The sequence below is a fragment of the Bacillus rossius genome, assembly GCF_032445375.1.
Source record: "Bacillus rossius redtenbacheri isolate Brsri chromosome 9 unlocalized genomic scaffold, Brsri_v3 Brsri_v3_scf9_2, whole genome shotgun sequence".
NCBI classification, from domain to species: domain Eukaryota; kingdom Metazoa; phylum Arthropoda; class Insecta; order Phasmatodea; family Bacillidae; genus Bacillus; species Bacillus rossius.
In genome coordinates this window covers 30033154-30048083 of record NW_026962013.1, presented here as the reverse complement: position 1 = coordinate 30048083, position 14930 = coordinate 30033154, and the positions used below count along the sequence as shown (strand labels likewise).

At 36.7% G+C, this 14930-nt stretch overlaps 1 protein-coding gene across 1 annotated transcript in view; it reads right to left on the bottom strand.

Annotated features, from left to right (window-relative positions):
- The window catches only part of LOC134542894 (alpha-1D adrenergic receptor-like), a 186238-nt gene that overhangs the window by 7904 nt on the left and 163404 nt on the right, over positions 1-14930 (bottom strand). The window contains exons 6-7 of the mRNA XM_063387478.1: positions 14262-14476; positions 9793-10734 (exon numbers count right to left, since the gene is read on the bottom strand). Of these exons, the coding sequence (XP_063243548.1) occupies positions 9793-10734; positions 14262-14476 (1157 nt within the window). The remainder of the gene's footprint in view (positions 1-9792; positions 10735-14261; positions 14477-14930) is intronic.

Below are 14930 nucleotides of genomic sequence, written 5' to 3'. Positions count from 1 at the left end.
GTATACGATGGTTTGGATTGAAATTTTTACAGAACATTGCATCTTAACAGAAGAGTGTTTATATGAAATAAAAGTTTGGGAAAATCCACCGGCAAAGTCGGAAAAAAAAGTTTCTATAACTAAATATCATGGTCACCCAACTTAGTTGTAACCACGCTCGACGATGCTGTATCATATTGTCGAAGTTCAAGCACATCAGGCTACTCGACCATTGTGCCTTGACGACTATAATTTACACAAATATGTATATATATTTTATATTTCAAGAAAGAATAAAAAACTTTATTTAATTTGAAAGTATATTCTTTCGACTCTATTGATAAAAATACGTTTAAATTAAAAAATACATTTCGTACAATACATTTGAAAATTAAATAATTCTTATCTTATAGCTTATATCTTATATATTGCTATTATAATTTGTTATAATCACGTACGTTGTTATGATAATTGTTGATATATCAAACCGGTTGTCATATCAACCCTGTTGTCATAGCAAAATGTGTTTGTTGATTTTTCCAACAATAATATTTTAACACTTTTGTTTTGTTTTCTAATAAGCCAAATATTGATTAAGCACAAAATGTGTCACTGTGACCAGTTTATGTGTATGGTATCATTTATAAATGTTTAATTAAAGAATGGAATTGGTTGGATTTCATCTGTAAAGTGAGTAAACTTATGTTTTATAATGAAACACTATTTTCAGAATTTTGTATTCATATAGTTTTTTTATCTTGGAAATAATTTAACTTTATTTTTTCACTGGAAATATGAATTATGTAGGCTACTATCATTAAACCTTATGGTGCCAAAGTATGAAAAATCGTGTTTTCTGTGTTGTGCGAAAATTGTCAAGGCCGAAAAATCCTCTTAAAGTATATATATTAACTAAGACACGTTTTTCGACACTTAACCACATTCTATCGTTGTGAGTTGAGCTACCCTATTATTAGCTGCTTTTTCTCATAAAATATTGCAAAAGTTTTATGTTTCTGGGCATCGCACAGCATGTGACACTGGAAATGTGTTTTTCATATTTATTTGTTTACAATAAAAACTTCACATTTTAATTAATTTAATTACATGTTTTAAAAGTATACATTTGTTTATTTTGAGTTTATTTTGGTTAATTATAAATTTTTATTCGCTTTTAAAACTTATATTTTTTTATATATTTCTTAGTAATTTTATCAATGAAACAGTCAGTATAACTTTCATAGAAGGTTTTATATAAATTGACTTAATTTTTTTTCAATACATTCTGTGTAAACAATTATGAACGGAACAATAATTACAGAACTAATATTTCATTGTATTAAGAAAAAATTTAAGATTTAAAAAATAAAATCCATGAATATTATTTTATAACTACGTCCACTCCTCATTTTGTACATAAAAATATTAATTTTAATTACAATATTAAAAATATTAACGTAAAAATGGGATAAAAATTGTATATTTTTACTTAAGAAATGCCAAAAAATTAGAGTTTATTTATTAGCGTTAAAAATTATGAATATCTAATGAATGAGTTATAAAATAATTGTTATGGTTAATTTATATTGTCATTTTTTACAGTTCATCACCGTTCGTGTGATGCCTCGCCCACGTTCAAACATTGGCCGCCATACTCGACGTGCAAACGCAGAGCGTCAGAGATTATCAAATCGCACTGATCAACAACGTTTAGAATATAATGAACATCTTAGAGAACGAAGTATTCAAAGGCGAGCAGAAGAATTGGCCGATCAAAGGGAAGAGAGACTTCAACTCTTACGAGAAGAAGCGAGAAGAAGAAGAGCAGCATATTCGTCTCAACAACGCCAAGAAGAAATAGATCAACGGCGAAGACGAATGCAGTTACAACATCTAAATAACCAAGCTTCATACCACCGAATGGCTTTTTCATATGAACCGGATATACAATACAATACCTCATGTACATTTGTTCAAATCGGAAAAATGGATAAAGTTTGTCCTCATTGCAGAGCAATTAAATTCAAAGGAGAAACTCCAGGAATGTGTTGTGCAAGCGGTAAAGTGAAGCTACCTGAACTTGAACAGCCAAAAGAACCACTGAAAAATTTGTTAAATGGAATTACTGATGATTCTAAACATTTTCTCCAAAATATTAGAAAATATAATTCATGTTTTCAGATGACTTCATTTGGCGCTAACATTATAACGGAGCATTATATGCCGACATTTAAAGTTCAGGGTCAAATTTACCACAAAGCTGGTTCTTTACTTCCTTTCCACAATAATCACCATAAATTTCTACAAATATATTTCATGGGAGATCAAAGTGCTCAGTTGAATGCACGATGTCAAATCTACGCTGGAGTAAGAAGGGACATTGTTGAGTCGTTGCAACAGTTGTTACATGACGATAATAGTTTGATTCGATTGTTCAAAAATGCGATTGATCTTATGCCATCAGACAGTCATAGAATTGTTATTCATGCTGATTATACACCAGCAAGTGAGCATGTCAGACGATATAATGCGCCAACAATTGATGAGGTAGCAATTGTCATGGTTGGAGAAGAATTTCATCATCGCGATATCGTTTTGCAGTGCAGAAATGAGCAACTACAACGAATTGCTGACACTCATAGGTGCTACGATCCATTGCAATATCCAATTATGTTTCCAAGTGGTCAAGACGGTTATCATTTTAACATTAAAATGATAAACACAGTCACAGGCGAATACACTGACAAAAAAGTTAGTTCTATGAATTATTATTCCTATAGAATTATGTTACGTGAAAATGAAGAAAACCATATTCTGAAATGCCGTCTGCTCTTCCACCAGTACATCGTCGACATGTACGTGAAAATAGAGTCGGAACGACTACTATTCATTAGGCTCAATCAAACAAAGCTGAGATCAGAAGAATATGTACATTTGAGAGATGCTGTTATAAATAATGGTGATATAAGTAACATAGGCAAGATGACAATATTGCCTGCAACATATACTGGTAGTCCACGACATATGCACGAATATGCGCAGGACGCTCTTACATATGTGCGAAAATATGGTCGTCCTGATCTTTTCATTACATTTACATGTAATCCAGCATGGGATGAAATAAAAGAGTTACTTTTCCCTGGACAATCTCCTGCTGATCGCCACGACATAACAGCACGTGTTTTCAAAAAAAAGCTAAAGATGTTAATTAATTTCATCACTTCACTGCACGTTTTCGGAGAAACACAATGCTGGATGTACTCTGTGGAGTGGCAAAAAAGAGGACTGCCACATGCACACATTTTAATATGGCTTACTAGGAAGATCATGCCTAATGAAATCGATAAAGTCATATCCGCTGAAATACCAGATACTACAACTGACAATGAGTTGTATGATGTTGTGACCAAGAACATGATACATGTACCATGTGGGTCAATCAATACAAATTCACCATGTATGATAGATGGAAAATGCTCTAAACGTTATCCTCGAGAGTTTTTAAAAGATACAATCACTGGCAGTGATGGTTACCCACTATATCGACGAAGAAGTACAGAAGACAATGGGAAAGCAATTGTTATGAAAGTGAGAGGAAATGACATTGAAGTTGATAATCGTTGGGTTGTTCCATATTCGCCACTTTTATCAAAAACGTTTAAAGCACATATCAATGTGGAGTATTGCAATTCTGTGAAATCCATAAAATACATCTGTAAATACGTCAACAAAGGCAGCGACATGGCCGTGTTTGGAGTTTCAACAACAAGTAACTTAGATGAGATCTCACAATACCAAATCGGCAGATATATTAGCAGCAATGAAGCTGTATGGCGCATTTTAGGATTTCAAATCCATGAGAGGGATCCAACTGTCATTCACCTTGCTGTTCATCTCGAAAACGGACAAAGGGCATATTTCACAGAGAAAAACCTACAAGACATTGCAATAAATCCACCGAACACAACATTAACAGCATTTTTTCATTTATGTCAAACAGATGATTTTGCAAAATCTTTGAGGTATGCAGATGTTCCAACTTATTTTACTTGGAATGTGACCAAAAAGAATTTTGAAAGAAGAAAGAGAGGGAAGGCAGTAACTGGACAACCTGGAATATTTTCATCAAATGCTTTAGGAAGGATATACACTGTACATCCGAACAATGCAGAATGCTTTTATTTACGTTTGCTTCTAATTACATGTCGTGGTCCAACATCATTTATGCACTTGCGAACAGTGAATGGAATAGTACATACTACGTATCGGAGTGCGTGCGAGGCACTTAATTTGTTGGAAAACGACGATCATTGGGACAAGTCAATTGAAGATTCATGTGCTACTTCTCATCCATCTCAAATACGTATGCTGTTCGCAACTATTTTGTCCGCATGTTTCCCATCACAACCAGCGCAATTGTGGGAGAAATACAAAGACTAAATGGCTGAAGATATTCTGTACAAAATTCGCCAAGAAACAAATAATCATGACTTGGATTTCACAGAAGAAGTATACAATGAAGCGCTGATATTCATTGAGGATCTTTGTCTGACAATATGTGGTAAGTCGTTGACTCAATTGGGAGTGACGGCACCGAACCGGTCCATCAATGCGACATTTGACAGAGAACTACTTAGAGAACAATCATACAACAGAAATGACTTACAGCTGTTCGTCCAGGAAAATACACCGAGACTCCTTCAAGAACAAAATATAGTATATAATACTATCATACAAGCTGTGGCCAACCAATCCGGTGGATTGTACTTTTTGGATGCTCCAGGTGGAACTGGAAAAACATTCTTAATTTCCTTAATCCTTGCTACGATCCGTTCAAATGGCCATATTGCATTAGCTCTTGCTTCCTCGGGTATTGCTGCAACATTAATGGAAGGAGGTAGAACAGCGCATTCAGCTCTTAAACTATCACTAAACATGCAATGCACAGAAAGTCCAACATGTAACATTTCAAAAACATCAGGAATGGGAAAAGTTCTTCAGACGTGCAAAATCATTGTATGGGATGAGTGTACAATGGCTCACAAAAAGTCATTGGAAGCATTAGACCATACACTGAAATATTTGCGAAATAATCCAGATCCATTTGGGGGAGTGTTGGTGTTACTATCCGGTGATTTCAGGCAAACGCTCCCAGTGATACCTCGCTCAACACCTGCTGATGAATTGCATGCCTGCTTAAAATATTCAAATTTTTGGAGCACAGTAAAAAAAATGCATTTAACCACGAATATGCGAGTTAAACTTCAGAACGATCCAACAGCAGTCATATTTTCAAGACAATTAATTGAAGTTGGTAACGGCACTGTACTTACAAATCCAGAAACAGGAAAAATCAGCTTATCATCTGATTTATGCAACATCGTAGATTCAAAAGAGGAATTAGTAGACAAGGTATTCCAAAACATCGAAAGAAAATTCAAAAATCATGCATGGTTGAGCGAAAGAGCCATTCTAGCGGCTAAAAATGTTGACGTACACGATATGAACAATAGTATTATAAACAGAATCGAAGGTGAAACAATGACATACAAATCTATTGATTCAGTAGTGCACCAAAATGAAGCAGTGAACTTTCCAACGGAATTTCTCAATTCACTCGATGTTCCAGGATTACCACCACATATTTTGAATTTGAAAATTGGTGTGCCAATTATATTGCTTCGAAATATCTGTCAGCCTAAATTATGTAATGGTACACGATTAGTAGTTAAAAAATTAATGGATAATCTTATTGAAGCAACAATTTTGATTGGACTTCATAAAGGTGAAGACGTATTACTTCCACGAATGCCACTTATTCCGACAGATATGGCGTTCGAGTTCAAACGACTTCAATTTCCAATACGCCTTGCGTTCGCTATGACCATCAATAAAGCACAAGGACAATCTTTGCAAGTGTGCGGTTTGAATTTAGAAAATGAATGCTTCTCTCATGGACAGTTATATGTCGGGTGCTCCAGAGTCGGTAAACCATCTGATCTATATGTTTATGCAAAAAATGGGAAAACAAGGAATGTAGTCCTTCCATTAGCTTTACAATAAAAATATTTAAGCTAAACACATTTTTATTTCTTCTATTACATTCCACAGCCATGCACAGTAAAATATTAAATTAAACAATGAATTAATATTAAACTGTGCCACAGCAAAGCGTGGCCGGGTTTAGCTAGTTATATATATATGTGGTGCATTATTTGGCTGTTGGACAAAAAACTTTAATTTAATTTTGTGTTTTAATTTTTAGTTCATTAAACGATAAAAAAGTTTTTTTTTTAATTTTTATTTTATGTGTTTCCATGATCAGCCTCTGCGCTGCCTTCTAGCGAGACTCCTGGCCATGTTTGTATACTTTTAGGGTAGCGATAAAGTTCGTTTATCTCTTATTAACTGAGAATATTGTAGTTTAAAGTTTTTTTCCCTCTTGTTTTAAGTATTTTGTAAACTTTTGTACCTTGTCATGACTCTGATGCCTAAAACGTGTACCAGAATTTTTTTTTTTACCTTGTATATTTTCTTTTTACAATGTTACGTTATGTGTGTAACAAAGATTTTTTTTTTTGTTTTAAAGCTATGTAGGTTTTTTTTTTAAAAACGGGTCACATTTTAATTTTCTGACACTTATGAACTAGGTATCGTGTTTTACACTTATCTACACGGGACCCTCCTGTTAGCTGCCTATTCTAGCATAGACTTATTAGCTCCACTAGTTTTTTTTTTAATTTTCACCCTTTTTTTTGTTTGCGTGGTGGGGGGGGGGGGGGAGATTTGGATTTTACTGCGACCCAAATCTTTCATAGTAATTTCAAACTAATCAGTTTTCCTTTAATTAGACGCAACAATTACGAAACCGATACGACACTCCTTCACCTTTCTAGTTGCGTTGCGTCAGAAGGGGAAAATGTGCGACAAGTGTCTCATTATATTATCGATAGGGACCAGTGAGTTTTCCAGACATCCCTCTTGCTAGTGGCGCTACTGTTGCTGCGCGCTTACTTTTAGAACTAACCAAGACGTGCTCGCGACCTTATCTGAGGTGGTCGATACAACCCGTGCTGCCATCTACAAATATATTTATGAACTGAATGATCAATCTTTTTTTTTTTTATAAGAACTTAACGTTGAGAAGCACTTATTTTAACCAACAATTTTGAAATGTAATTACAAAAGCGAATAAGAAGTAATTTTCTTAAAGTAAAAATATTTTTTGTGCAAAGAATACTCATACAAATATTCAAGAGTGCATTAATGAATTTATCTAATTAGGAAGTTTTTTTCTTTTCATTTTATCTGGCCAGCTTTTGGCAATTATTTTAAATTGTATAAAAGGGATACTTTTACTTTATTTTTAATTTAACATCTAGGAAATGCTGCATTATCGAAATTAACTGGTGCAAAAATTTCCATTCTCTCAACAAAACAGTCCTAGACCATTCTATTTCGGAAATAATTGACCCGTGTATGCATCTGGATCTCAGAGTTTGAATTTAAGTGCAACGGTGGTTTTACTGAAGTCCCTGACAAGTAGTTCGTTTACTAAACGCCAATAATGGCTTGAAGTTTTTTTTCAAATTTGAATTTATAATAGTCATAAGGAGATTATTCTGCACGCCATTCCGTATTTTAGTTGAGAAGATTTACTAATCTATACCTATACCTTTACGTTAATAATGACAGCACGATTTTTTTTTTGTTGCAAAAATATTTTAACCTAGAAAGTTATACTATCGAGATTTCGTAATATCAAGAAAAATAATCATATTAACCTGCACACAACAATATAATTTAAATAACCTTATACCAAACGTTTCTTGATAATTGCTTATGAAACTACAAAAATGATTTTGTCATTTAATGTTTAATTTTTAAAAATATTTTACATAGTAGCTTCTCATCAATACGAACTAAAAATTTCAATTTACATTACATTTGTGAAAACGAATTATTTGATACATATAATCAGGAAACAATAAATCACATCGCTTACAAAGGCAGTAAGTATTAAATACATAGAAAAATCAATAGTGTTGTTAAGTACTGTATGCAGTTAATAAATTCATATAGGTATACTTTTAATAATACTAATATACAGTTTAAGAAATTAATCAAACTTAATCCTAGTTGGTACAGATAATATCAGCACCATTTTTTTTTTAAATATGTTGCCGAAAACATTTACAAATTTACACTAAGGGAATAACTCCACTTAAAAGCCAGCTCGTATCTTTAGATACTACACAATACACGAACTAACAGGTAACAGAGACATATATCAATATACAAATACCAACTTTGGATCTCCAGTTTGAGAAATCGTTTTCCACTTTACTTGCAGTAGGTTTTACGTATAATAGTTTTAGAAAATATTTTGTTAATTAGAACTGAAAATTTTACAATCTACCTTCTGGCAGCAGATTTGATATTTCAATCACTCTTGATTACATAACATTTATTTCACTTACAGCCGTTGAAAATTAGCATGCTGTTTCAAAAAATTTTTTTTAGCGAATATGAGAATGCTATGATTATGATATTTCAGTAAATGAGAGTTTTGTATAAGAATACATTCAGGTTACTGCAATACCAGTTACCAAACCATTTCCACTTACATCAAACATTAAGACTGTGTTAGCGCTGCATGCGTTGATTTTGTTAGTCAAATTCTTGTAAAAACGAAACTTGAATTTTCAGTTATTTAAAGGACAATGTGGATACAAGAAAATATAGTTTATGTTTGCGTTTCTTTCAAACAACCATTAATTCTTTTGATTAAGCAGTTATCGTTTGAATAACCTTATATTTTAATAAAGTGATTAACATCAATTTTTTATCTTAATGTAAATGAACACTTAAAAAATTAAAACTTAATTTTTTTTTCACTACGAAGTGACAGTTTAATCATGAAATTTAACAAAAATCTTTTTCTTACTAAGAATCGTTTAAGTGAGCGATTCTCAAGAATATCGCAAACCTATTTAAGTTTAAAGGTATATTACTTACTTTTAGGATCGTTTTTATGTAAAAAAAAAAATTAAAAATTAAAAGTATAGAAAAAATTTCTAAGCGAAAAGGTGGCCAAATTCTTTGTCGTTGATTCATGCTTCCCAATTCGAACTTGAGGTTACCTCATAACTATCTAAGCGGGTCAAGCTCCAACTATGTGGATTTTCCCCTTATTTTTCGAACAAATAATTAACATCTTGTAGTTAAAGTAATCAAAAACCAAAATACGGTGTAATTCCTTTCTTACGCGGTATTAAATCAAATTCTATGAAGGCATGATATTTATTACTTAAAAAATGAATTTGTCAAAAAGTTTTAAGCTGCAGTTCCAATCTGTTTTTAAGGTGTATAAACTTAAAATTCATTTCAGAAAAAAAAATTCATTTTTTATTTAATTTTACGTAAAATTATATCTCGAAAAATCCACTATTGCGGCCTGACTAAGCCGCTATTTAAATCACTTGCAACAATTTAGATATAACTGTTTCTTCTCCTACTTCCTGATATAAGTTCAAAAGAATATCCATCGGTTTTAGTCAAATAGTTCCATGCTTTTGTTGGTTTTTCGTTTTCTTTATCAACCGAGAAACCGAAATCAGGAAGTTTGTTGAAATCTTGTGGAAAACATTTTAGAGAATACGAGGTTCTTTTTGGCAACATTTTCGTTCGGTCATTTTCTTCTTCACTCTGCAAATACACATCCTTTGAATTTTCTGCAAAACATTGATAATTATTGTTTATGTTGTTATGTTCAGCATTATTGGACAACGTTTTCTCTTCGATAACAATCACGGGTAAAATAAGTTCGATTTTTTTGTTTATTTCGTAATTTTTTTCTTTGGAGTGTTTTTTGGGGCAATCATGGGCATCCTTATTATCGTCAATTTCATCATCTAAGTTTTGTGAGTTCGATTCCAAATATTTTTTGAATTCCGTCGTAGCGGAACGATCCATAGAGACATTGGGAAGCAGGCTGGCCCTGCAGGAACCGAAACACGGCGTGGTGGAGGATTTCTTAATAACGTCTTTCGCATCGCCATGAAAGGAAGGACTGCCGAAATGCGGCCCGCTGCAGTCTAGGCTGGAGGCGACGGATGCGTTCGATTTGTGCGCTGGCGTGCCTTCTTTTGGCGGCGGCGGCGCCGTCTTCGTCTCCGCAATTTTGATCTTTATCTGGTCTTCTTGAAATATTTCGATGTCCTCCACCCTTACGAGCCCAACCGGTGAAGTTGCGGCGAGAGTGGGTTGCCTCGGCGATGGACGTGGTTTTCCCGCGGGCGTTGCATCAGGAAGTGTTTGTTCGTCGAAGAGGTCGACGGGAGACTTTGAGGGAGAGTTCGAGGACGGGGTTTCCTTTTCGGGGCCGTCTGACGTGAGGACCGGCGGGTTTTGGGTCGTTGGGAATCTGCGGCGGGTCTCGTCTCGGGGTTTGGACGTCGGCCCGGCGCAGATCTCGTCGAGGGCGGCCGGTTGCTTCCTCCTGGGGTCCGCCGAGGCACCGGCGCGCCGGAAGGACACCACCACGGGCCTGCGATCGCCGCGCAGCCGCGCCATGTCCGCCTCCAGGTAGCGCAGCGAGGTGGCGCTGCGCTGGCTGGCGCTGCTGTTGCACGTCGAGCTGTTGTTGTTGTTGTTGGTGGTGGCGGTGTTGTTGTGTCTGCCCGAGAGAACAGAGTAGCAGTGCCACCTACCTCCGCGCCCGCGCCGCCGGCGCAGGTACCTCGCCAGCGTGTCCTGCAACACAGCGACAGAGCGGGCGGCAGCTAGCAACCGCATTCCAGCCCGGCTACTCCACCCTTCCTTGCACAACAGACAGACATGTGAACTCTCACTCGCTTAGATGAGCCATCTTTTAATGCAACTTGCCAAGCTAGCACGTGCTTTTTTTTTTTACAGTTGCAATAGTCAAAGATACCCAAATGAAAAAGGTTTTTTCCGCATACATTTTGCAAAGAATTTCCCCCCCCCCCCTCAAAGAATAGCATTATTAGAATTGCGTAAGAAAAAAAAACAGTAGTCACAGTAACAAATAATTTGGTGAAACTTGAGGATTTTAAAACTTAGAATTAAAAAAAAAAGCATTTAACTCAAATACTATGACATTTTTTTTTTTTAATTTATAACCGTCATTTAATCGCCTATCAACTGTTTCCGTCTTGGCGCTGAGTTCTCATACACGCAGAGTATGTAAGTTTATTTATAAGATTTTATGCCACGCGGTTGAGCACAGGGGATAACGGTGACGAAACCTCCCAAGATTTTAGTGGACTACGAACCAGTTGGATACCGGACTCGGTTTTCATAAATTGGAGTCATGCCTGAGGGGGGGGGGGTGCGAGATATGAACCCACGTCCCCGCAAACACGGCCGTCTAACACACCCAGGTAAGGTCTAAAATAAAGTTGAAATTTCAGTGGAGTCACTATGAGCAATGAATTAATTCAGTGGCAAAATTATCAGTTATTTGGAATGCTTATTCTCCCCCGACCTCCTACAAAAATCTATATAGGACACGATGCTTCAGATACATTTAAAAAGTATCAGGAGGTTCCCTTACTCAAACACTTGAGTGTTTTCTGCAACACTGCAGAACTGTATTTGAAAATTTGTATTTCAAGTATATAAATGCGAATGCAGAGCTCCAGGTAGCAACTTTTCCCCCTTAGGAACTAATAATTATTTCTAACTAATGTTAGCAATAGGTAGAGACCTGTAAAATTCGCGGATTCATTTCGCGATAGGATAGAGTCCAAATAATTTTAACATTATTATGCTTCAGTGATTGGGCCACAGTTTATCTGAAGGACTCTGGGCCAATGAAAAATCTTTAACAGAAGAATTAGCGAATCACGATCATTCCAGCACCAGGTGTTACGATTCGGTAACCAATCAGCAGATGTAATTTGCACGAGTGCATAGAGGATCATAGAGTCTATCCTTTAGGGATTTGAAATCGCGAATTTTACAGGTCTCTATAGAGGCCAGAGTCTTTGAGTGGTTGTATCACTCAGCATCCGACAAGATGAACTTGGTTCAATTCCCGTGGGGTCAATGCCACAGGTATCTCGCAAGGGATGAGACGTAACAGATGTTTCTGTGAGCCGATAAGTATTCTCGTGACACTTTCGTTTGCATCAGCAATAAATTCTGTGGCGCTTCATCTCACTGTTTCACCCCTCATCAGCCTCATATGACAACGATGTCAAAAATATTTTTCCCTGGTTAATTTATTCACGTTTTGTCATGCACAGGGAAAAAAGTTTCTTTGTAAACTAGTTGCTAATAAATAAACCTACTGTAATACCACAAGAAATATATTGTAAATTTATATCACACATTAATGATGTTATTTTTGCATATATTTAATACGTTTTTGGAAACAATACTGAATATTTCTTGTGGCGCTCACGAAAATTGGCACGATTGAAAATTTTGATTGTTTTTTTATACAAGGATAAATTATTAAAACCCTAGAAATAAATATAACTGAATATTAAACAATTGTACTTTATTTGTTTTTATTATGCTTATTACTATGCGCAGTTAATTCTAGAAGCTACTGAGAGATCAATTTACAAATTACTTAATCTAATGTAGATACTAGGACAACACAAAACATAAATTCTCGGACAAGAATCCGAATCCAGTAATCTTGCGAACATTTTTATAGCGATATATTTGCTTTCATTTAAATATACAAATATCTATAATTTGTCATGATTATTTCAGTAAAATTTACAAAAATAAATTTAGTGTTTATGCATGAATAAACCTTCAGTGATTAATAAAATACATAATACATTTAATTGCTTTTATTAATGAGAACATTTTCAAAACATTGTTTGTGACATCAAATTATAGTTGCTGAACAGTTAAGGCTAAGTCATACTCTCCAAGATTTTTATTTTTTTATTTTCTGTTAATTAGTTTGTAAATGTTTATAAATATTTCTGCAAATTTATTTTGTTGCGTATGCTCTCGCACTACGTACATGATGACGTCGGCGTGGCGCCTAACCGCGCGCCCGATGCTACCCGGGCAACAGGAATTGTCGCGCGCCGCGCGCGACGCATCGGAGCCGCTCGGAAATGCTCGGCGGAGTTCGTGTGGCCGGCTTTGAACCGGACGTCGCCTACTCGGCGTTTCCGGTCATGTAGGCCCAGAACAATCTCCGATGTTTTCTACCTCAAGTTCCAGGGTATAAAAGGTCCCCAATTTGCACGGCCTGGGACGGAGAGACAGCTCCGAGTCGACGACCGAGGCGGGGAGTTGCTGCCGCCCAGAAGCTACACCGTCAGAACCTCGCCTGCCTGCCGTCACGCTGCCCGACTAAACTCCACTCGACTCAGTAAGACACTTCAATTTCACTCTGTCTCTTGCATTAGTTTTCGGGTTAAACAATTCTCCGCAAAATGTTCACTTAACGCTATTTTTTGAGCTGTACAAGGTCACACGTTAAAGCAACATTAAGTTAATACATTTTCAGACAAACTGAGCCGAAACATAAAATGCAATGAAACTATTGAGATAAATTTACAGGAAAAGCCTTCATGTAACTATGATGACAAAATTTAATTACCAGCATGGCGTGTGAGACCGACCGATACGTCTTGAAAAACTGACTTGAGGTGGCCGCCTGGTGAGCAGAGCTCCAGGTGTTGACGCGTCATTTATAACATTTACAAGACATATCAAAGGTGTCTGATTACGAATAAAATTTTGCTGATTACGAATAACATTTTAAGAGCCATTGCACTTGTCCATACAAGTTTAGTTACATGGTTTCGTCTAAAACGTGTAGGTATTTTTTGGACAGTTGGAAAAGCAAAGTAAAGCGGGTGTATTATAGTAGGTAATAATTATAATATTGGTGATGATTTAGTGTGGCGTTTATTTTATCAAAACAAAACCCTACTTCTGGTTATTTTTCTTTGACATAAAAAAAAATGTACAGAGGGTAAACTGGCAGGATTAATAAAATCGATGCTCAGGAGTTAGCAGTGTTTTCATTTATCGTAGTCAAAAATAATGTTTTGACAGGTCTGCTGAAGATTTTTGACGTTAGACCAACTGACTTTAATTTAACCACCTATAAATTTCTATTTTAAAAGTAATCCAAGAAAATATCAAAAAAAAAAAATATTATGTGAGAATAACAATTTTCGAGTGAGCTGTTGTAAGCTTCCAGAACAGTTACACGCTGAAGATAACCTCCTCCTTGGCTAAGCCCTATCGCGGCGTAGGCTACCGCCCGCTCTCACCTTGAACGCCTCGCGGAACTTGTGCGACATGATGTGGTAGAGGAAGGGGTTGACGGTGGTAGACAGGTAGTAGAGGATGCCCGACACGTAGGTGAGGACGGTGTAGACGACCATCATGGCGGCGCTGGGCCGCTTCGCCTCGCCGCCGTAGACCGCGAGCAGGCGCTGCGCGTGGAAGGGCGCCCAGCAGATGAAGAAGGCCGCCACCACCGCCACTGAAAGGCACACGGAGAACAGGCAACCCTGTCAAGGGCCTCAGCGCACAGTGTTGCCAAGTGTACGCAGAGAATAGGCAACCCTGTCAAGGGCCTCAGCGCACAGTATTGCCAAGTGTACGCAGAGAATAGGTAACCCTGCCAAGGCCTTGTCACACGGTGTTTCCAGGTATTCACTTTAATTTCCTACCAGGTCTACCGATCATGCAGAGAACAGGCAACCCAGCCGAGGCTTCAGTGCACAGTGTTTCCAAGTGTACGCAGAGAACAGGCAACCCTGTCAAGGGCCTCAGCGCACAGTGTTGCCAAGTGTACGCAGAGAATAGGCAACCCTGCCAAGGGCCTCAGCGCACAGTATTGCCAAGTGTACGCAGAGAATAGGTAACCCTGCCAAGGCCTTGTCACACGGTGTTTCCAGGTATTCACTTTAATTTTCTACCAAGTCTTCCGAGCA